The sequence below is a fragment of the Ctenocephalides felis genome, unplaced genomic scaffold (genome assembly GCF_003426905.1).
Source record: "Ctenocephalides felis isolate EL2017-DRISC unplaced genomic scaffold, ASM342690v1 CF-g0.4_SCAFFOLD_01886, whole genome shotgun sequence".
Taxonomy (NCBI): Eukaryota; Metazoa; Arthropoda; class Insecta; order Siphonaptera; family Pulicidae; genus Ctenocephalides; species Ctenocephalides felis.
The window spans coordinates 77,781,833-77,805,153 of record NW_020538040.1 but is presented as its reverse complement, the minus strand read 5'-3'; the positions used below and the strand labels follow the sequence as shown (position 1 = coordinate 77,805,153).

Below are 23,321 nucleotides of genomic sequence, written 5' to 3'. Positions count from 1 at the left end.
ATGCCGAAGCGCAGGATCAAGAAGCATGGAAGCAGAAAATGTAGAAAAAATGTATATGTAGTTGTGGCGCTCACATCATGGACCTTTCTTTGAGCAGAATATGTATTATTATTATCAATATTATTATATATATATTATGATTTTGTTTTTTTTTTTTAATTAAACGTCTTCTTTTTCTAAAAAAAAGGAAGCGCGTGTGTGTGTCGATAATAATATTTATGTCTAAACAATTTATGTAAAAAAAATTGTTAACAATCTGTATTGAGATTATATAATATTTTGTCCATATAATTCCAAATAATAATTCTATTACATTATAACTATATTAATTAGTAATATAATAATTAGTAAAATGTTGCCGACATCTGAACATGTTAAGCTTGTTTATGAATTATTCCGAACATATGGATGTTTTGTAATTAATATCGGTGTAGATAAAATATTTTCGAATTTCGAATTCATCAAATTAAACAAATTATCAATGTTTATATTAACTCCTGCACACCCTGTCGGTGATATAACAGAACTGTTACATTTAGTTGGAGTCCGAGCCGATAGGTGTCGTCAAAGTAGACTATCACAGATGGGAATAAGTCGAAATCGTCCGCCAGTCACAGTAACAGAATGTGTATGGCTCGAGTTTCGTGGTCGATTGTGATATTAGTAAGTGATTTTGACGTAAAAGTGATTGTAACGAAATGTTTTCAATAATTTAGTGGACAATGTGTGGACAAAATTTCAGTTAATTTTGGACAAATGCATAGGATGTGATGTTTCGATTCCAATAATATAATCCACATTGTGAAAAGTGAAATAATGGCGTTAGTAACAGTGCAGAGAGCTTCTAAAATTACAAACTGCTGCAAGAACGTGGTACATTTCTTTCCAATTACTCAGATCATCCATTTATAATTTTATGTCAATTTTATATACATTTATACATATCCATATTTATATATATTACATTGTGATTACACATATTTATATATATATATATATATATATATATATATATAATGTATGTATGCAATGAATGTGCTATATATGAGCATATGTGTATATTCATATATAATATTATATATATGCATATATATATATATATATATATATATTTAACATTTATAATTACTATATATAAAATTGTATATTTTACTAACCAAAAAATTGTTTTTTGAAAATGTTTCAAAATATTAATAAACAAATTAATATAACTGTAAATAAATATACATGATAAATGTGTATGCATATGCCCATATATATATATATATATATATATATATATATATATATATATATATATATATATAAAATCCACCACAAATCCCTATAAAAAATATACATATAAAATATATATATATATACAAGATTTAAATTTTATTCCAAATTGTCGAAATTTAAATTTTAAATTTTATTTTTAATTTGAAATTTAATTTTTTAAACATTGTAAAAATTCTTTTAGATACTGTATAACAAAAATTTCAAAAAGGGTTGCTGAATGATGACACACAATCCGTGTCGAAACTTATAAATAAATATTTTATTTGTTTTCTTTTATTCCGACGATTGGATGAAAGAAATATTCTATATATATATGTATATATATATATATATATATATATATATGTATATATATATATATATATAAATAAATAAATAGTATTCTACCCATGGCAGGTCCATCGTGTAAGCGCATCACATATTAATGATTCCCTTTCCCTTTATCACTATTCCCGTTTTATACATATATATATATATACATATATGTATATATACATATATGTATATATATATATACATATATGTATATATATGTATATATATATATATATATATATATATATATACATACAAGGTGTACCTAAAGTTCGTTTACTTTTGAATAGGTCATTGAATTGACGTTTCTACCCCTCCTAATCACATATGGTTGATATACTTCTAATATATATATATATATATATGATTTAGTAGTTAATTTTGATGTTGAAATATATGAGTGAGTTCTTGAGGGCGATACATCAAACAAAGAAAAGCCAAAGATTTATAAAATAATCTTTATTTCCAAACGTTTCGACATTCAATTTAATGTCATCATCAGTGGATCTAAAATACATGTACATGTACGTCGTTGTGAATATGCATGCACGTTGCATATATGTATATACGTATATTTATATGTGTATAGTCTTACATGTATATGTGTACATATATAGGTATATATTGTTGTATCTGTATATGTATATGTGTATTATATGTTTGTATGTGTGTGTATATGGATATATGCATGTATATATATATATATATATATATATATATGTATATACATATATGTATATGTGTGTATATGTGTACGTACATATATGTATATATGCGTAAGTTTATATGAGTGTACTTAAATATTTTTGCCTATACTTTTTAATTATTTATTTAATTCTAGTCTCTACTACCTTTCCTATCTTTTATATTTGATTTGTTGTTAAGTGTTGCTATTTGTTAATTTTTCTCTTATTGTATAGTTACTTTACCAATCCACATATATTATAATTACCTAGATATGCTAATTTTCATACTGTTTTTAGATCCACTGATGATGACATTAAATTGAATGTCGAAACGTTTGGAAATAAAGATTATTTTATAAATCTTTGGCTTTTCTTTGTTTGATGTATCGCCCTCAAGAACTCACTCATATATATATATATATATATATATATATATATATATATATATATATATATAACTTTGAAACATTTTACGGCCCATTTTTATTTTTTCAACTTTTCCGAAAACAATCTTAAAAATATGTCGAAGTATATATATGTTTATTAGGGTGGTTCTTAATATGGACATTTTTGAATTTTATTACTCTCAGGGCTTATATACTTCCAAATTAATAAAAAAAAATCTCTAAAATTTTAGCTCATAATATTAACTTTTAGATAGTGCGCAATTCAATCAAAGCTTCATATGGAAATAGCATGGAAAAAAAATCGAAAATTTTATAAAACGTTTTTTAGGTATAAGTGACAATTTGTGTCATCTTTTATTGAAAATTCGACGCTCTGCAAAGCTTTTTTAATTTGTTTTGTAGAGCGTCGAATTTTAAATAAAACTCATTCATTTGTTCGCTAAGTTATATCTAAAAAAAACATTTTTAAAATTTTTGATTTTTTTTTCATTTATTTCCATATAAAACTTTGTCTGAATTGCGCACTACCTAAATGTTAATATTAAGAGCTAAAACTTTTAGAAAATTATTTTTTAATAATTTGAAAGCATTTGAGCCCTTGGGAGCAAAGAAATTCGAAAATGTCCATATTAAGGACCACCCTTAATATATATGATATATATTTTAATAATATATATATTAGGGCGGATCGATTTGAAAGTCGTTTAGGCACATATATTTTTCGGATACTAGGGATCAAAATAAAAAACTTCGCTGAAGAAACCATACCTCTAAAATGAATTCTGATGTCCCGTGCATTGATCCAAAGATAGGGATTGAATTTTGAAAAATTCCGTATTAATCCATTTAGAGTGCTCCAATTGCATCCAAATGTATAACAAACCCCAACTAACTTTGGAAGGCCGATCCACCCTTTAGAGGTCTCCCATACAAATATTGCAAAAAATCATCATTTTTGGTAATTTACTCAGCAAAAAATGTTTTTTTAAACAATATTTTTCAGATATTAATTCAAACACACACAAAAAATTTTTTTACAAAAAAAATATTAAAATTCTTCTTTGTTTAAATTTTTCCAGTGCATTTTGTCTCTGCGCTTCTATGCTAGCTATAGAGGCTGTTATGGCGACGATATTAGAGAGCCGTGCAAAATTTTCCAAACTTGAAACTAAAAAAACCTTCAAACAATAGTTTATGAGTTTTACATAGTTTTGTTTACTTATCTTATGATTAAATAAATTTTATAATAAAAACAAATCGCAGATTTTTGTCATATTGAACTACCCAAAATGATGCAACTTTTGTATGGGGGATCTCTAAAGGAGGTTCCAGGCAGTGAACCATGGGCATGGGTAGATCGGCCTTCCAAAATTACTGGAGAGGTCGGTCATACATTTGGACATTATTGAGGCGCTCTAAATGAGACAAAACAGGATTTTTTAAAATTTGACCCAATCTTTGGGTGAATGCACGGGACATCAGAATTCATTTTAGAGATATGGTTTCTTCGGCAAAGTATCTTATTTTGATGCCTAGTATACGAAAATCATATGTGCCTATGTGACTTTTTTTACCCATACAAATCAACCCGTAAATGAAATATATATATGTGTGTGTGTACGAGGTCTGTTCAAAAAGTACCCGGAATTTTCGTTTTTTCAAAAAAATATTTATTTATTCGTCTACATTAATGTGGTCCCCTTCAAAGTAGTCCCCCCCAGATATAATACACTTATGCCAGCGTTTTTTTCCAATTTTCGAAGCACCCTTGATATTCACTTTTTGATATGTCCTTGAGCACTCTCAGCGATTTTCTTCAATCGAGGAAAACCGCCGTCCTTTCATGGGTCTCTTCAACTTTGGGAATAGGAAAAAGTCACACGGAGCCATATCTGGTGAATTTTTGCACTTTGCAACACTTTATTTCATTTTTTACGCAAAATTTAATACAAATTCTTTGACTTTTCAATTCTTCCATTGTAAAAATCGCCGAGCTCAGAAAAACACGTCGAACCTTAGCGACTACCACAGACAAAGTAAACAGTGAATATAGCTGAAAATTTCATCATACTTTAGGGGCATGTATACCAACACAATAAAAAAAAAAATTTGACAATCAGACACTCCAGACCCGCGAAATTTAATTATTAGTAATTCCGAACACACCTCTTAGTAACTTTTTGAACACACCTCGTATACACACACTTTTTTTAATTCGACGATTTGGCTGCAAAATATTTCAAATATATGTGTATATATATATATATATATATATATATATATATATATATATATATATATATATATATATGTGTGTGTGTGTGTGTATGTATGTATGTATGTCTATATTTTCCACTCCTCTGTATGAGTGCTGCCAGTTTTTTTTTTGAAAAGTGTTTATATTGAAAGGTTAAGTATATTTGTGGGCTCGTTGCCAGAGGCACAAATATGGCCATTCCGTCGTGGTTAAGAATACTTCATGAAATGAGACCAATAACATATATAATAATTTTCAAACTAGTTTATGTACACATTTTTAAGTGGAAAACATTACTGTATCAAAATGCTTTCTGTTTCAAGTTCATAAATTGTTTTTCTATTTCTTTCTCTTTCAACATATCGGTATCACATTATGAAATCAGAATTTAATTGCGCTTTAATATCGATAATAAACACTAATATATATATATATATATATATATATATATATACATATATATATATATATATATATACAAATTATTTCGTCTTCTTTTTTATCTTTTATTTTGCCAATTTGGCCGAAAAAAAATTCAAAAATTTGTCGATTTATTAATTGGGCACTCACTAAATATTAAATATAACATTCACTAAAAACTATAATTGAGAATACTTTGAGTATTATTACCCCGGATAAGTAATGTGTTAGCTATCCAAAAAACTTAAACTATACCTTATATAGAAAATTTCCATGTCACAATGTTTGTTCCCAAACGAACGGCTTTACCGATTTTTACCAAATTTTATATTCGTACTCAGCAGACCAATAGGCTACTGTCTATTTTTCATAACTTTAGGCAATAAGGGTATTTCATCCTTATTATTTTTTTTTATATTGTAGCAATAAAAAATACATACAACCTTCAATTTTTACTTTTTTTGTGACCAACCTGTATTTTTATAGCCATCTTAGTAATTCAATCATTTTTTATTCCGTTTTCAGTCATTGAATATTGTTGACCTAATTTTAGTTCAGATTTTTGAGCTTAAAGAAAAAGCTTAATTCTAAAATGCAATTTATTTTTATTAAGGATTGTCCTACCCTAATACGTTTTTTAATTTTCTTAACTCTTTTACTTCAAAATACTATTTATTTGTATATAGGGTTATCCACCCCTAACTTTTTTTCCACTTTGGTACCAATTTTCTATAAATTGAAAATACATAGAACTCTTTTTACTTCGAAAAACCATTTATAAAATGTGCCAATAGGGTTTGTCGGTTTTCAAAAACAGGTTTTAAAAAAATTATGGGATTCGAAAAGTCGGTTTTTATTGTATAAATGTAAAATGACAAATATAGCCAAAAATGACAATACAAGCGTTTTGATTCTTGGAATCATATCAGTTCAATAGCATTTGGAATCTTATCAGTCTGTTATAGTTTCCAGAAAGGTTTCCTGTAATTTTTTGTCTAATATATATATATATATATATATATATATATATATATATATTGAATGGTAGAGTCTTGGATTTGTGTATATTTTGTAGAGTTTCGAACAAGAATCCAAAAATAATACAAAATAAAAAACAAGAAAAGTTTTTAAAAAAACAATTTCTTTATTTAATTATTTGTTTATTGTCGACGTTTCGGAACTAGGTACGTTCCATCTTCAGGACATCTGTCAAGAAACATGATCTTGATGAGATTTTTGCAAACAATATGTTTAGGAAAAGAAAATAGATTTTTCTTAAATAATGAATTAAATTGTAAAAAATATAATAATATACAGAAATATGATAATATGTTCAAAATAAAAATGATAAAAATAAATGAGTGGATTATCAAAACAGGATATTAAACATAATAGAAAATTTTTTTGAAAGTTATGGAAATTTTTTAAGAAAAGGTTAATGACAAAGTTGAATTAATTACCTGTATGTTTGAATATTTGTTAGCACTTTTTCACTAAACAAGCTTTTTTAACAAAAATGATTTTGCGAGTTAATTTTCCACCGAATAATTAGATTTTGTAAATCAAAATTACTAAAAAACTTTGTCTTTTTTAAAATTATTATTTGAAAACACAAATAATATTGTTCTCTGGATGTTGTTCGATTGGTTTACGAAAATTAACTAAATGAAACTGGTGTGCCCTTTGTAACACGTGTAAACACTTGAACGAGAGATGTGAGATTGTATGTGTGTGTTTCATTTTCAGTTTCATTTAGTTAATTTTCGTAAACCAATCGAACAACATCCAGAGAACAATATTATTTGTGTTTTCAAATAATAATTTTAAAAAAGACAAAGTTTTTTAGTAATTTTGATTTACAAAATCTAATTATTCGGTGGAAAATTAACTCGCAAAATCATTTTTGTTAAAAAAGCTTGTTTAGTGAAAAAGTGCTAACAAATATTCAAACATACAGGTAATTAATTCAACTTTGTCATTAACCTTTTCTTAAAAAATTTCCATAACTTTCAAAAAAATTTTCTATTATGTTTAATATCCTGTTTTGATAATCCACTCATTTATTTTTATCATTTTTATTTTGAACATATTATCATATTTCTGTATATTATTATATTTTTTACAATTTAATTCATTATTTAAGAAAAATCTATTTTCTTTTCCTAAACATATTGTTTGCAAAAATCTCATCAAGATCATGTTTCTTGACAGATGTCCTGAAGATGGAACGTACCTAGTTCCGAAACGTCGACAATAAACAAATAATTAAATAAAGAAATTGTTTTTTTAAAAACTTTTCTTGTTTTTTATTTTGTATTATTTTTGGATTCTTGTTCGAAACTCTACAAAATATATATATATATATATATTAATATATATTAGATATATATATATATATATATATATTAATATATATTATATATATATATATATATATATATATATATTAATTTAGATTTTGATACCTTCATTGTTTTTAGCTCTAGAATCCACAAATAAAAGAACAAAAACATTATTATATGGGGCTATAAAAACAATTAAGCCTAGTTCGGTCGCAAGAGAGTATTTTCTATTTTGGGAAATTTTGTGAGTTAACCAAGGACTCGTCTAAGTAACAAATCGATAGACGTTCTCAGTTTTTTGAAAATATTTTATTAAACAAACTAATTAGAAATTTTAAAATTAGTTAATTAAATTTGCCCGGAATAGAAAATACTCGGGGTTAAGCTTAATTGTTTTTAAAACTAAAATCGATATTAACAAGTATGTATCAACATGTATGTAATATTGTTTTATTTTTTTAATTTGACACATGTTTTTTATTTAAATGTATTGTTTTTATTTATTCGAAAACTTTCCTTTTACTATTATAATTTTTTTTTTCTTATATGTGAAAATGAAGCATGATTAACGAATAATTAATTTCAAAGTTATTTAATTCAGATAAACTATTATTTTTTGTTCTACTAATTAAAATTAAAATAATTTTGTTTACTATCCTTAAAATTGAATAACAAATAAATTCAGTCAAAAACTGCTTTAAATTGCACTAAATTTGCGGATAAATTTTTGTTATTACAGAATATTCGAGCAAAAATTTTTTTTCTGTATAAAATTCGAAAACCGGTCAAAACCGGTTTTCTGGTAAAATTTAATTTGAAAACCGGTTTTCTGAAATGTCGGTTTTTGTATAATTGCATTCATAGTTGCATAAAATTTATTACGCTGGAACTTTCCGTACTGATAATTAAAATTAAAAAAAAATGAAAATTTTAGAAAAAAAACAATTTTTGAAATAATTTGACTTTTTAAAAAATTTTGATTTGTTTCTATATTTCCAAAATTTGTAACTTTTTTTTTTCAAAGTAATTGTACGGCGTAGCTGTTTTAGTGGCAAAATATCGCAGCATGTGAGGCTAACGAATAAACATAGGAACGAAACCCATATAAATGTATATAAAATATCTGATATTTTGATGTGCATATATGTAATGATCACTTTTGACCGCCAAATGTTTCTTTTTCAATTTTTTTATTGGATCACGGAAACCGCTAGACCTGCCACCCACAATTTTAATCAGTTCTTCAATTTGTGAATACATGCATTTTTTTTTAATTATTGAAATTGGACGCTCCGTTTCTCAAAAACTGAATTATCATTTTTAGCATTTTGGTCCGTATCTTCGAATCAGTTGCACCTACTTTGACCAAAAGCACGTCACGTTATCAATAGCAATCGAATGTTTTTTGAATCATTCAAATCGGTTGATCTTTGTTATCGAGATCGACTTGAACATTTAAAAAGTATTAGATTTATATTTTAAAAAATATATTAGATTTGTATTGATGGGGAGACGTGCTGATTAGTTTTTGGCATAGGCAGGTCCAGCCGTTTCGAAAAATGGTAATTGGGTTTCGATATCTCGTCTCTAAAACTGCTACGCAGCGCGATTGCTTTGAAAAAAGTTCATAATTTTCGAAAAATTTCAAAGCAATGATGTTTTTTAAAAGTCTTTTTTTCATTTTTCAAAAAGTTTTGAAGCTGTTTGTAAAATGAAATTTTCAAAGGCAAGGAGACAAGGCAAAATAATGAATTTTAAAATGGGTTATTCGAAACCAAATTTTGAATTGCAATTTTGCAATGGTGTCATGTTTTGTGAATTACATATCTTGAAATAAAAAAAATTATTAAAAAAATGGTTACTTATATTGTATAGAATTTTCATCTCACATTCCAAATTTTGCCGCCCCCGAAAATTTGCCGCCCTGAGCAGTAGACCCGACTGTCGCTACTGTAAATGTACTGTAGTGAATAAATAAATGCCAATAAACTGATAATTTAAGGGGGCTGTTCGTTTTTTTTTACAAAAAATGCAAGATATTTGTTTTGGTTTTTCTCGAAATGTATTTATCATAAGGACATGCGTTTTTTTTTCAAAAACAAAATTTACAAAATCATAGAATATTACGAAATTTTCTTTTTTTTTCGCTGTCATTTTTTAACTAGGGGGCGACAAAGTCGGCCTTGCAAAATCAATCTCTTTTGCGGTGCCACAGATAAATCCGTTGCGCATCGCCTGAAACAAAAAAAAAAAACTACGTTGAAGAAGAAGTTTGAATCCAGTGTCCCTACCAAAATGAAAGAAAAAAATCAAGAAGGAAAAAAATGGCAGCTATTTAAAAAAAAGTGTCAAAAAAGGCCTTTTTTGGGCGAGAAGCTTCGCAAAAAATCAAGTTGTTTGAGGTAGGGGGACTAGGTATTGCAGTGGTGAACAAATTAAAAAAAAATGCGAATCGATCCGACTTGTAATTTTTTTTAATTTGTGGCACCGCATTGAAAAAAGTCAATTTGAGAAAAACGTATTTAAAATTTTTAATATAATGTACTAAATGGTGTTCAAAGATGCTGACACATTAAAAAGGTCATGTGCATGAGGTATTATAATGAAAAAGAGAGCAGCTGGCATACAATAGCTCGCGGAGCGATGAAAAAAACGGTTTCAGGGTATCATACATATAGATATATATATATATATATATATATATATATATCCATAACTTCGTCAAAAAAATATAGTGAGATGATTTTTTTTTTAAATAATTCTAAGGTTTTTAGCTTTCATAATATCAAAAAATCTCAAATTTGAAAAAAAATAAATAAAAACCGAACAACCCCCTTAAACGAATATACCAATAAATGTCGGAGAAGTCAAAATGATATGACAAAATCTTTGATACAACTCTGCTCGGATTCACTCCGAGGGAGGAGTTATATCCTCGAATATAACTCACACCGGAGTTATATAACTCTAGTATTTATGTTTGTATTGACATTATTATTATGATTGCGCGTATTAGATGAGTGTGTGGATATTTAAAATAAATATGATTAAACTACATAATTTTTTTGTTCTAACCGATTAATTTGGTAATGTTTTATTGCAGGAGCCGAATGCCAAAGAAGTGAAGAAAGCGTCCAACAAAAGGTACTTGCCGTTAGAGTTGTTACAAACGTTTCATCATAATTTCGCAATCGTCAATTTCGTACGCGGAAGCTTTTAAGATACATTCGAAAAATTTAAGTATTCGTCCAAGAATTAGTGCGCACAGACGAAATATTAGCAGGACAAAACACGTGCAGTAATATTTTTATCCCGACTCTTGATGTTCAGTCTCGGCAATGCCATTCGACAAAACATTTACAATTTCGATTCTAAATCTATCATTAGCTTTCGGAGAGAAGTGGTTCGCACAGCTGCCATGTACTAATATCAGTGCACCGAATTGCGATCAGGTTTAGGTTATTTATATTTATAATTCGGTGCACGTTTTTAATACAAGCATTATATTTGTGATCGATGGCTGAAGTCACCAAGTAAATTCGAGTTTAATATCGTGACGAATTTTTCATTTGCTTTGAAACATTTGAGGGTTATCGCAATGCAAGTTCGCGGAATACGTTTGAATCATACACAATCACTCATACAGTACAGTTGAGTTTGGTCGAAGTTGGTCATTTTAAAATTACTATGGTAATTATTGTTTATAATTACCTTCCCGAAGGAAAGGTTTATGTTTTCGCCAAAACATCCGATTTGCTCATTTTATGTTCTATCGACGTTTCAAGCCATTCTGTAGCGATTGACACTAAATGTGGGAAAAGTATGTATGTATGCGTGTGTTTCTTTTTTTTATAATTTATTCTTGTTAATCAAGACTTCATTGTCTTATTTTCAAAATTGATAGGTGCAAAAAAGAAATAATACAAAAAATTCAACTAGTGGGGCGCATGGCATCGTGCCTTAAGGCAAATTGCAGGAACTTCCCGTACCAAAAATTATTTTTTTTAAAAAGATTAATATTTTTGAAAAAAATTTACTTTGAAAAAATTAGATTTTTGAGAAACTAACTTTTTTTTAAAAAAAAAGACTTTTTGATAAAAAAATGTGTTCTTTATTTTGAAATATTCTGGAAATTCTGAACTTTTTTTTTCAAAGCAATCGTACTGCTTTAACCGCATAGAGACGAAATATCGAAGCGCGTAAACGCCGCGTCGCCATCTAACGGATAAACATTGGTACGGAACCCATAGGAATGTAAACAAAATTTATACTTATTGTTAAAATCTCTATAAAATATCCGATAATTTGATGTGCATATGTCTAATGATCATTTTTGACCGCCAAATGATTTAATGAATGATTTTTTTTTACTTTTTTCACTAGATCTCCGAATTCTAGATTTGCCTTCATGAAAATTCGATCAATTCTTCATCTTGTCAATACAAGTAAAATGTTTTTTGAATTATTAAAATCAGACGCTCTGTTCTCTTAAGAACTGAGTTACCGATTGTGGCACTTTTTGCCACGTATCTTCGGAACGGCTAGACCTGTCTATGCCAAAAACTAATCAGCACGTCTCCTTATCAACAGCAATCGAATGTTTTTTGAATAATTGAAATCGGTTGAACCGTGTTCCCGAAATCGTCGACGAAAATTCGTATCCAAAGGTATGCCAAAATGTTCAGAAACCTGTGAAACGTTAAGATATATAAATTTTTCGTCGACATATCCGGAAGTTCGTGCAACTTGCACTAATGCCAATTTCACCTAGTTTTACTATTACGATTTTATGAGAAATAGCATTATAATTTTATCTGCTTTAAATTGTTTTGATTTGTTTTATGCATCACACTTTTAGTGTTACTTAATTCTTACAATTGTTTATAGTTTAATATCGTTAAGAGAAAGCTTTGTGATATTATGTATAGGAAGTGTTCCTATTTGACTTAATAAAAAGTGTTAGAGCTAAAGTTTTAGAGTTAATATTAAGAGCTAAAACTTTCAGAGAATTTTTTTAAGCAATGTGAAAGCATTTGAGCCCCTGGGAGCAAGGGAATTCGAAAATATCCATATTAAGGACACCCTAATATATATATTTGAGCGGGTCGATTTGTATGAGACAAAAAAGTATATATATATATATATATATATATATATATAATGAAAAAAAAACATGTGAAATTTTAAGCCTAAATTAAATTTCATATCAATCATTTTATTAAAATTTTTTGTTGTTTTATAATCCTCATTAAAATAAAGTAATAAAAGGAATACAATTGCAATTAGAGCTACCTTTGAACCGATCTTAGCTATTGTTAATCAATGACTTTGCCCTTTAGCATAGATGGAAAAATTTGAAGCAAATGTCATCGAACTCGGTCTTATCTCTTCACCCATTAACTCTCACGTCTTACTGCAATTTTTCGTGAAACTATAAGTTCACAGTTTATACTTATTGACAAAATATTTTCATAATGCGACTGTGTAAAGTTCTTTAAGTTTCGTGTTTTCTAAAAATGTGCTATATGATATGATCGCAATTGAAAGAATTTGGATTCTCGTTTTACATGATTAGTCACAAAATGATCTGTTACACAACTCATAATCATACTTAATGTGTATGCAGGCATATAATAATTTTTATCAATTAATGTTAAATATATTTTTTGCAGCTTAAATGAAAATTACTTTGCTGGAAAAGGTACCGCCGTTGTGCTTCCGACAAGTTCTAGACCAGTTTGTCGATCTTTACACTTAAACGCATATCCGCCTCCTGCACATTTGCAAACGCCATTATTGCACCTGCCAAGTAGTGAAATACAGCACCATTTACAATCTATGTGCTGTCTGCTTGAGCCAGAAGATACACTTAAAATGGTACGTGAGTATTAATATATCGACATAAACGACTTTTTCTAGATTGTATTTTGCCTTCAATCTCTTAATTTGTTAACTTCGCAAAGGTCTTGTTCAGTAGTATTTACGAAAACATCTTGCGTTTCTGCGTTTAATTTAAATATAGAGTTCAAAATTAAAAGTATAAATAAAACTATTTTGTGTATGCGACAAAACATGAAACGACGCTATAGGATTCTTAAAAGTTGGACGATATTAGAAGTGGTCTGCCTTTTATAATTGATTCAGTATGATTTTCATAACAGTAGTGTATGTAGTGCGCGCAATTCGCATTTTAAATCAGTTATTTACTTATTTTTGAACTGAAATTTTATAAAATTTGAACATTTAAAAAGAAGTTTTATAAAATATTTATTCAATTAAAATAACTTTGGCGTTTGAGCACAATTTCTGTAGTTGATATTGCAGATAATTAAAATTAGGCTCGAAGGAGTGAAGAAAATAGTGTCATTTTCAATTAGTTTCTCGGAACAAAATGAATGGTATTCTGGAGTGCATTCATTATAAATTCAAATAATTAATGATCTACTAAATAAGAATTATATAGCAATTAATTTTTTGTAAAGTACGGTTTAACGATTTGTCCGAGTAATAATATATTAACGCCTTTAGTTCATCGTGTTTTAATTGATTGTATTTTCGTATTTATCGTATCTTATCTTCTATCTCTTACTGCACTTAATCTCAATTTAATTTTATCTCGAAACGGATACAAAAATATGGCATTACCACGACATATTTTTTATATTTTAGAAGCGTAAAATATTGCGATTAATTTGCCTTATTATGTTAAATCTGGTTAAATCATTCTCACTGTACATTTTTATACTTTTTGCAAATTTTGATATTTTCGTTTCTGACATTCATTATGTATAGGTGTTTGTGAAACATAATACAACATTGGCTGTTATAATAATTTTATTATGTAATGTTAAAAATGTTATTTTTAAATTCATAACAGGAATCAAAGCATTACCTTTTTTTTTTTTTAATTTGAATTGGGCTTGTTGAACCCACGTTGTGCTTGCTGTACACGTGTGATGATCCAATTTTCATGTCAAATTATCATGTGGCCCAAAAAGGGTTCGTTCATCCAAATTTTTCTGACTTTTTCATGTGGCACGAATCATGAATACTTTCACGCCAATCGTTTCTGTCGAACATTAGTTCAGCCATTTAGGCTTAAATTAGGTAAGAATTTCGGAATTCGAGATACCCAGCTGTAAGTCTGTAAATACTTGTATAATGACACTAAAAATTGCTATACGATTATTGATTGATTGACTAAAATACTTGATTATTGACTAAATGTCAATATACAAGTATTATATTTACAAACTTACAGCTGGGTATCTTGAATTCCGAGGTGAACTTACTATAATGACTGGACGATGATGTCAGAAAGAAATCTTTTTTTTTTTTTTTCAATATTATCTTAACCAGATCGTCGTCTATTTAGGATTCTCGCTCGGAACAGAAAGGTCTAAATCACCTGTTTCAAGTTGTGGTACGAAACCACATTTTGTATATTCTATTAGAAACTTCACCTTCACCAAACACTTTCAATAAATTTCTACATGCTTCTGCAGCATTTCTCCCTTGTTAAAATTCGTATAAAATACAATGGCCTAAATGAACTTGGTCAATCGCCACTGTTATACTGTCCTTTCACACTTAAGACTACTGTGAATCAACTTTATTATACAGTAGAAATCCATTAGTCCGGCACGCTCGGGACAAGGCTAGTTGCCGGAAAATAGCTTGCCGAAAAATAGCTTGATAATTACTCTACAAAAACATGATAAAGTGGCGAAAATTTGTCTTTAAAGAGGGCGGCGGTTATTAGCAAATGGCAAAACGGTTAATCTGTCTTTGTTTTTCTTAAGCGGGAAGCCTGCTTTAGAGGCTTCAAAAAATCGCCTTTTTGAGGAATTTTTAGATAAAAAAATGAATAATTAATGGAAACGAAACTTTCAGGTATCATTGTTATATTTTTCAACATTTTTCTCATTTTTTTTTATTAAATTATATGTCAATAATATGCCGGGTACAAGCATTTTGCACGTGTCGTTTGGCGGGAAAGATGCAGGTCAGAATTCCCATTCGAAATAAAAAAAACAAAATAAATTTATGTTTTCATTAGTATAGATTCTAGTTAAACCTAAAAAATCCAGAAAAAAGTGAGAAATTCACCAATTTTTTGCAACTTGAATAAATCATGTTTTGAAAGCGAGTTAATTATCTTTTTTTTAGGTTTTTTAGGTTCAACTAAAGGAGAATTTAATCCTGAATACAATCAATTTTGCCTCGTTTTGACAGGATAGGTTCAGTTTCTTTTTTTATGTTTCTCGCCATTTGAATAAAATCGAAAAAATGAAAAACCGAGAAATCGCGCGTCGAAGTTTTCGTTTCGGTCGTATGCCTACCTGCTCGACGCTTGCTCGCTATTTCTTGTGTAACTCCGAAAATAATTTGAATTTGGTTCTGAAATTTTAGGGATATATTATTGGCTAGTTTTGGAAGACATTTTTGCAAAAAAAAAATCGTTTTCCTCTAAAGTCGGCTACCCCCGTAAGCTTTGGCTGCTTTAACCTCCCCCCTCTCAACTTTACACTAATTAAGTAAAGGTGTTTTAATGTTATAATTAGTTTTGAGCCAATATTAAACCTATTCATTGAAACATTTTTATTCTCGTCCGAATTACCCCGAAAACTTTTGAATAGCTCTCGAGCGTTTTTATTTGCTATGTAAGCACACTTCTGGAAGAATCATTTTTTCTGAAACGTTGCTGAACTATTGGACAGTCCGGACTGATGGACTTCTACTGTAGTTTATTTTCTACGTCAATATGTATACATTAAGCGAGCAATATTGCAATTAACATTGCAATTTATATAAACATGCAATAAACGTGGCGAAAATGATATCATAATTTCGGACCGAACTTTCCGGTAGACTTAATATATATATATATATATATATATATATATATATATATATATATATATATATATATATATATATATATATATATATATATGTTAAATTTTTATAATTTTTATGTTGAGATATGTGAGATTCAGTCTTCAGGGCAATACATCAATTAAAAACTTGTATGACTTTAAAACATTTTTATTTTTTCCATACGTTTCGACACATTGTTTTGTGTCATCTTCAGTGGACTATGTAATTGTAATAATCCTAATTATTTCATAATTATAATTGTTCACAATGCACAATAAAACCAATTCTTGTCACTTTAAATTGAACGATATATTAATTTTAGAATGAGTTTTTTATGAAATTGTAAAGTACTGTAGGCTCTTGCATCGGAATACTTCACAATTTCATAAAAAACTCATTCTAAAATTTATATATATATATATATATATATATATAATCGCAGTAGATTCATGTATATCATTCTTATAGTAAAAGTAATATATCCAATTCGAATGTTTTGCATGTATTGAAAAATTAAGGCAAATTTTATAGCAAGAACTGATTTATACGGTAGCTTCACACTAGAACACAAGCCTTACATACTCTATGTGCAATTAATGTGATACATACTTCAATATGTACAAATCATGCATGCTTCATGAAAATGAGTTATATATATATATATATATATATATATATATATACTTTTTTTAAGCGGTTTACTAAAGTATATAGTTTTCCAGGCTGTTAAACTCGAAAGTGTGCATTGTGGACGAACGCGTTACTTGGTTGTGGTGTCTAATGGCGATCAAAGTTGTTTGCTGGGTATCGATTATGGTTTGGTGACTGCTATAGGACTTGTACTACCTGTATTAGCTGATACGACAATCACACTTGACGGAGATGGGTAAGTTTTTTTTATATATATTCTGTATGCATGTATGTATATTAGGGTAGTCCTTAATATGGACATTTTCGAATTTCTTGCTCCCAGGGACTCAAATGAAAAAACATTTTTCAAATTTTCGAAAAATTTTGCATGCTATTTCCATGCGAAGCTTTGATTGAATTGCGCACTATCTAAAAATTAATATTAAGAGCTAAAACTTTTAGAGAGTTTTTTTTATCAATTTGAAAGCATTTAAGCCCCTTTGAGCAATATAAATCGAAAATGTCCATATAAAGGACCACCCTAATGTGTATATATATATTGATGAGTTACGTTGGTTCGGACAGAAACCATCCTACCAAGAAAAAATTGCTAGAACTTACCGTACTTAAACTTAAGATTTTAAAAAATTTTGAAAATTTTGAAATTTTCGAAAGAAATTGACTTTTTAAAATTTTCTTATGCTTTGAAATTTTCTTTGATAATTTTGAACTTTTTTCAAAGCACTCTGGCTGTGTAGCAGTTTTATACTATATATATATATATATATATGTCATTTATACTATACATATATATCATTCTGAGTACTATAAACACTGAAAACTTTAACTTAAAATAAGTTAACACTTAAATTCACTACCAATAAGTTTAGAATAATGCGCCGTGTCTATAATTCAAATATATATCGTCACAATTTTTAATGTTGCTAAATCTGATTCTTCTTTTAATTGTAATGAGTACAATTTTTTTCTATCTATATATTATCTGAATCTTGAATTTTTTCGGTTGATTTTGGATTTATTGTAGCACCGTACAAAATTTTGTACATTTTTTATAATTAATTTTAAAATACCTTTTAGTGTGTTTATTTCAATTTGCGTATTTTGTTAAACACAATTTTTCATGAAAATAATTATAGCTCTTACAAAGCTATATCAAAACGCAAAACGAAAATCCGGTACGTATGGTCACCTTATTACACAGGTCCACAAAAAAGTCTGTATTGCATGTACGATATATCTTTTCCAATGTATTTTTTCACCTGCAAAAAACGGAGAACAATCGAAAAAACCAACAGAATTTTCTATCTAGAAATTTTTCTGCATGGTTATTAAAATCACGTAATTTCTGTCATTTCCTGGCCCTTTTTTCCGGCAGTTTCGGCAGTCCATTCCCCCGGAGTGACACCCCTGGCATGTTGCAAACCTATTTTGTTCAAAATGCAATATATATGTATCATCTAGGGGCAATGTCGAGTAAATATGTTCGCAAATTGCACCTGGAAACTGCAAAAAAATACTCAATAGACACGAAAAAATTATGGAGAAAAGGGCCAGTAACGGTCAGAAGTTACAAGATTTTTATTACAATGCAAAAAAAAATTCTAGTTCGAAGATTTTTTCGTTTTCTCCGTTTTTTGCAGTCTGACATGATGCACACCCAATAGAGACAACTTTTTTGTGGACTTGTATAATATATATATATATATATATATATATATATTAAAATATTTTTTTACCTTTTCAGAGGTTTCAAAGTTCGCATATGTAATTGTCAACACATATTTAAACCCGTATCGGTACAGGCAATGTGGTAAGTTGGATTAAATAATTACTGTAATCATTTGTTTCTATATTACATTATTTAAATGATAAATTTTCGGTTTTAGGTCAGCTTTGCAGACTTTGCATCGAGTTAGCGCAATTGCTAGAAAAAATAATTTTTATCCCGGAGGATTATCGCACAAATGGGTGAAAAATTACGAATCCAGAATACACTCGGACCGATCGTGTTTAAACGAATGGCATGCCATGGACGCTTTGGAGTCACGAAGGCCTCTTTCGCCAGATTCATTGCGGGCAAAGTATGATATTCAATTTTATATAAATCGTTAATTCGATTTCTTTATAGTTAGCCCGGTCAATTTGAACCTAAAATCAGGGTAAGGTTACTATCAGTTTTATTGCAAAATTACCTGAGATAATATTGTAGAGCATAAAACTATCTACAAAAAAAAGCATCAATACTTTTTTTGCTCAGAGCCACCGCTTTAAAGATATATCACTTGGAAAAGTACGTTTAAACGCCACCTACGAGGAAGTGTGCTTAGTTCGTTTTTTTATGTGGTTTTCCCAGTAGGCCTATTTCATGGGTCTGTTGTTGCAAAATAATATTTGTGAATTTGGGTTGGTAAAAATGAAGATGGTAATTATAAAAAAGCAACTAATCATGGGAGTCATAATTTTCAAATGTTTCTAAATCTTTTTCGTATCGTAACCTTGAATGCATAAATTGACCAGGCTAAGTGTTAAATATATTATATATGAATATTTATATATATACATATATGAATATATAAAAAGTTTGTTCCAAGAGATAGGATATTCTAATATCTTTGCTAATATAGGGAAATAATAATGTTTTTTTCTTAATAATTTTTTAACTTTGAGTATTGAATATTATTTTGCCCGCCTGCCTGGCTGTTGTTTTTTTTCCGATATTAAAGCTGTTATTTCAAAACCTGATTGAAACATTCATTTTCTTTTTGAAAATGTGATTAAAACTTTAATATGATTCGTAAATAAGTTATATAATTTTAGATTTAAAAGTAGAAATAATGTATAATGTATGAAGTAATGTAATTTCATTCATTGTTTTTCAGACCTAGTGAAAGAACAGAGACTGAATGCATAATAAGATCAAAATTGAAAGAAATTATGATGTCTGTTGACTTAGATGAAGTGACTAGTAAATATATTAGAACTAGATTAGAGGATGATTTAGACACAGATCTTGGCGAATATAAACCGTTCATTGATCAGGAAATGATAGTTATATTAGGACAAATGGATGCACCAACTGAAGTTTTCGAAAATGTTTTTCTAGGATCTGAATGGAATGCAAGCAACTTAGAGGAATTACAAAAAAATGGGTACAGATTCATCCAGATAATTTATTTTGTGTTATGAATAGATTTTAACTTATTTTTTTTATTTTCAGAATAAGACATATTTTAAATGTTACAAGAGAAATTGATAATTTTTTTCCTGGTATGTTTGATTATTTGAATATCCGTGTATATGATGATGACAATACAAATCTCTTGAAATATTGGGATGATACCTATAAATATATTTCTAGAGCTTCCAGGTATATTCTTAATGTGCTAATTTTAGAAATCTTATCATTTTATATTATTGTTTGCATTTTGATTCAGTTATTTACCAATAGCCCTGCACTAAAATTATACTAAAAATAATAAATTTGCATTTTTTTAGGAGTGGTTCCAAAGTTCTTGTTCATTGCAAAATGGGCATAAGTAGATCTGCATCCGTTATAGTAGCATATGCTATGAAGGCATATGATTGGGACTTAACACAAGCATTAAAGCATGTAAAAAATAAAAGAAATTGTATAAAACCGAACACAAATTTTGTTAGCCAATTAGAAACATACCAGGGCATTTTATATGCTATGAAAAATCGTGAAAAACTGCAAAGATCAAAATCGGAAACAAACTTGGAAAAAAAGGTAATTATCATTAGTTATTTATTAATTTATTGTATATCTTTAAACACTCTGGGACTGCGGTTAATTGATTTAATAATGAAAGGGGCTCGAGATTTATAAAATCATATATAATTTCTAATAATAAAATTTATTATCAAGGTGTTGTAATATTTAATTTATTTGTTATCTTTTTATTTTGCTAGATGATTCTCCTGGGTGGAGAACCAACTCCTTTAGTTCAAGCTCTAGAGAAAGAAAAATATGCTTCTGTGAAGACTTTATTTAATTCAAGGCCAAAATCATGGTCCTTGTGCAATGATGCAGAAGAACCCAGTCACTTAAAATCAATTACTTTATCTTTAGATGATGTTACTCAGAAAAAAAACATAATACTGCCCTGTAAAAATGGAAAAGTGTACAGTGTCTCACAAAATAGAATTATGCATTTAGAGCGCAAAAGTGAAACGGAGCCTTCTAAAGTAAAAAATATTGTTTGTGAATTTGAAACCCAAAATAAATCAATGGCTAGAAAGCTTATGTGGGATCCAGGTCCCAATCTTGATTGCAGTGATAGTTCCGAAAGTTGTGTGCAGAATGAAAATAAAAAAAAAGCTAAACAAAAGTTGAAAAGCTATTTAACTCGAAATTCATGGAATGCACTCAATGGTGTTGTAGATGATAGCATATATACAATATTGTATAGACATAATACATTGGATTCTGAAAATAATAAATTACCTAGTGATATGTGTTTTGGTCCCTGTGATACAACTTTATGTAACAAAAATGTAAAATGTAAACGATTTAAATTGGAATTTGGTTACGATGATAAATTAATGTCACCAGTAGATATAAACATTATATGTCCAAAGCCATATCAAAATTCTTTCTGTGATATACAATCCACAAACAAACCTTACAAGCTTAGAAATACGGCATCTGAAATGTTTTATACATCAGTAATTAGAGAGAATGTTTTATTGCGATCTAAAAATTTTTCATCAATTAGTGTATCATTAATAGATAGCATAAAACCATTTAAACCATTTGGTCTTGTAAAAAATTTAAAATTGGAATATGAGTCTAAAACTGTCAAAAATAATTTTTGTAAAAAGTCATTTAGTAAGACTGATAAGAAGGCCAGGGCGGAAGCAAAAACTGAAGATTTATCTGTGAAATATCTAGTTGGAAAATATGAAAATACCAATCAAGAAATCTCATCTCAATACATAATAAATAAGAACAAAGAAAATCTAAGAAAAAATTATGGTGCTCCAGTTTTTACATGCAGTACAAATTTAATTGATTCAAGTTTCTGTTCATTACCCATCATTAAAAAAAATCAGACCAAACACAAAGTACAATTACATCATGGTAAAGTACATTGTTTAAGCAGGTTGACTCTAATCAGGTCCAATAACAACTCCAACACATGCAATACCATGTTACATTTACATTGAAATAACTAAATAGGCTGTGATTTAATTAAATTGTGTATTTATCATAATATAAATTAACATACTGCAATGCAAGTACATATTATTTGAAATGTAATAAAGATAATTGTGAATATGTATACACATCTGAAAATATGTATGTGTGTCAGTGATAGTCAATCTCATCCTTACCGCATGCATTTGGGCGTTTTAGCTTTTATAGTCGCCGGTGTGGGTTTGCTTGATGCTGAAACTACTGGATTACTCAAATATTTTCCATGACGTTAATCGAAAATATTTTTATCACATTTTCATATTTGTAATAAAATATTGTAAGCTTTAATATGAAGTAACGCTACTCTATTAAATTTTATAAAGATTTTTAAACATTGATTCTAATCATTTTTTTGAAATTAGTGAACTGTGAAGAGATTTTTCTACTGACATACTCAAGTGAGTGGTAGATGTAAAAGATTGACAAATCTGGATTTACGTATATATATATATATATATATATATATATATATATATATATATATATATATATGATGTTAATGACCATGTGTGCATGCACATACCAGACGGAATCAGTCATGTTTATTTTGCTACAAATTAGTATTAATTTGATGTTTCATGTGTATGTATAAATATAGAGATAGTGAAAATGATTGGCAGCTCAGATTTTCTTTTAATAAGACTCAATATAGATATATATCAAATTGTCAATAGATATAATATATATAAAATGAAGAACTTTTGTGAAATGGCTTTTTCTTTCACCTTAGCACTTACCTTATTAGAATATATCATCAATGTACTGAATTAATTTCAAATCAAAAAAAGTCGAGATTGTAGTTTTTCAAATGGTTATAACAACCATGAGAAAGGATTTAAATTGAAATTTGAATTGAAATGTGGAATT

General features: G+C 28.3%; 1 protein-coding gene across 2 annotated transcripts; it reads left to right on the top strand.

Annotated features, from left to right (window-relative positions):
- The first annotated feature begins 626 nt into the window (after window positions 1–626).
- Window positions 627–22,822, top strand: LOC113377921 (protein phosphatase Slingshot). 2 transcript variants are annotated; one of them, XM_026618380.1, is made up of 10 exons: window positions 627–870; window positions 10,809–10,849; window positions 13,378–13,582; window positions 17,308–17,471; window positions 18,981–19,046; window positions 19,123–19,317; window positions 20,116–20,385; window positions 20,454–20,603; window positions 20,732–20,984; window positions 21,167–22,822. In XM_026618380.1, the coding sequence occupies exons 1-10, from the start codon at window positions 817–819 to the stop codon at window positions 22,421–22,423; spliced, it is 2,655 nt and encodes an 884-aa protein (XP_026474165.1). In that variant the 5' UTR covers window positions 627–816; the 3' UTR covers window positions 22,424–22,822. The 2 variants fall into 2 exon arrangements, with proteins under 2 accessions (XP_026474165.1, XP_026474164.1); XM_026618379.1 differs by having other exon boundaries at window positions 627–873.
- Window positions 22,823–23,321: the final 499 nt, after the last annotated feature.

What these genes read in the sequence shown, in the direction of transcription:
- LOC113377921 (XM_026618379.1), top strand. Translation starts at nt 817, where the DNA reads ATGGCGTTAGTAACAGTGCAGAGAGCTTCTAAAATTACAAACTGCTGC. An exon ending in AAGAAAGCGTCCAACAAAAG is followed by an intron (nt 10,850 to 13,377) that starts GTACTTGCCGTT and finishes TATTTTTTGCAG; the next exon opens with CTTAAATGAAAATTACTTTG. An exon ending in CAGAAGATACACTTAAAATG is followed by an intron (nt 13,583 to 17,307) that starts GTACGTGAGTAT and finishes ATAGTTTTCCAG; the next exon opens with GCTGTTAAACTCGAAAGTGT.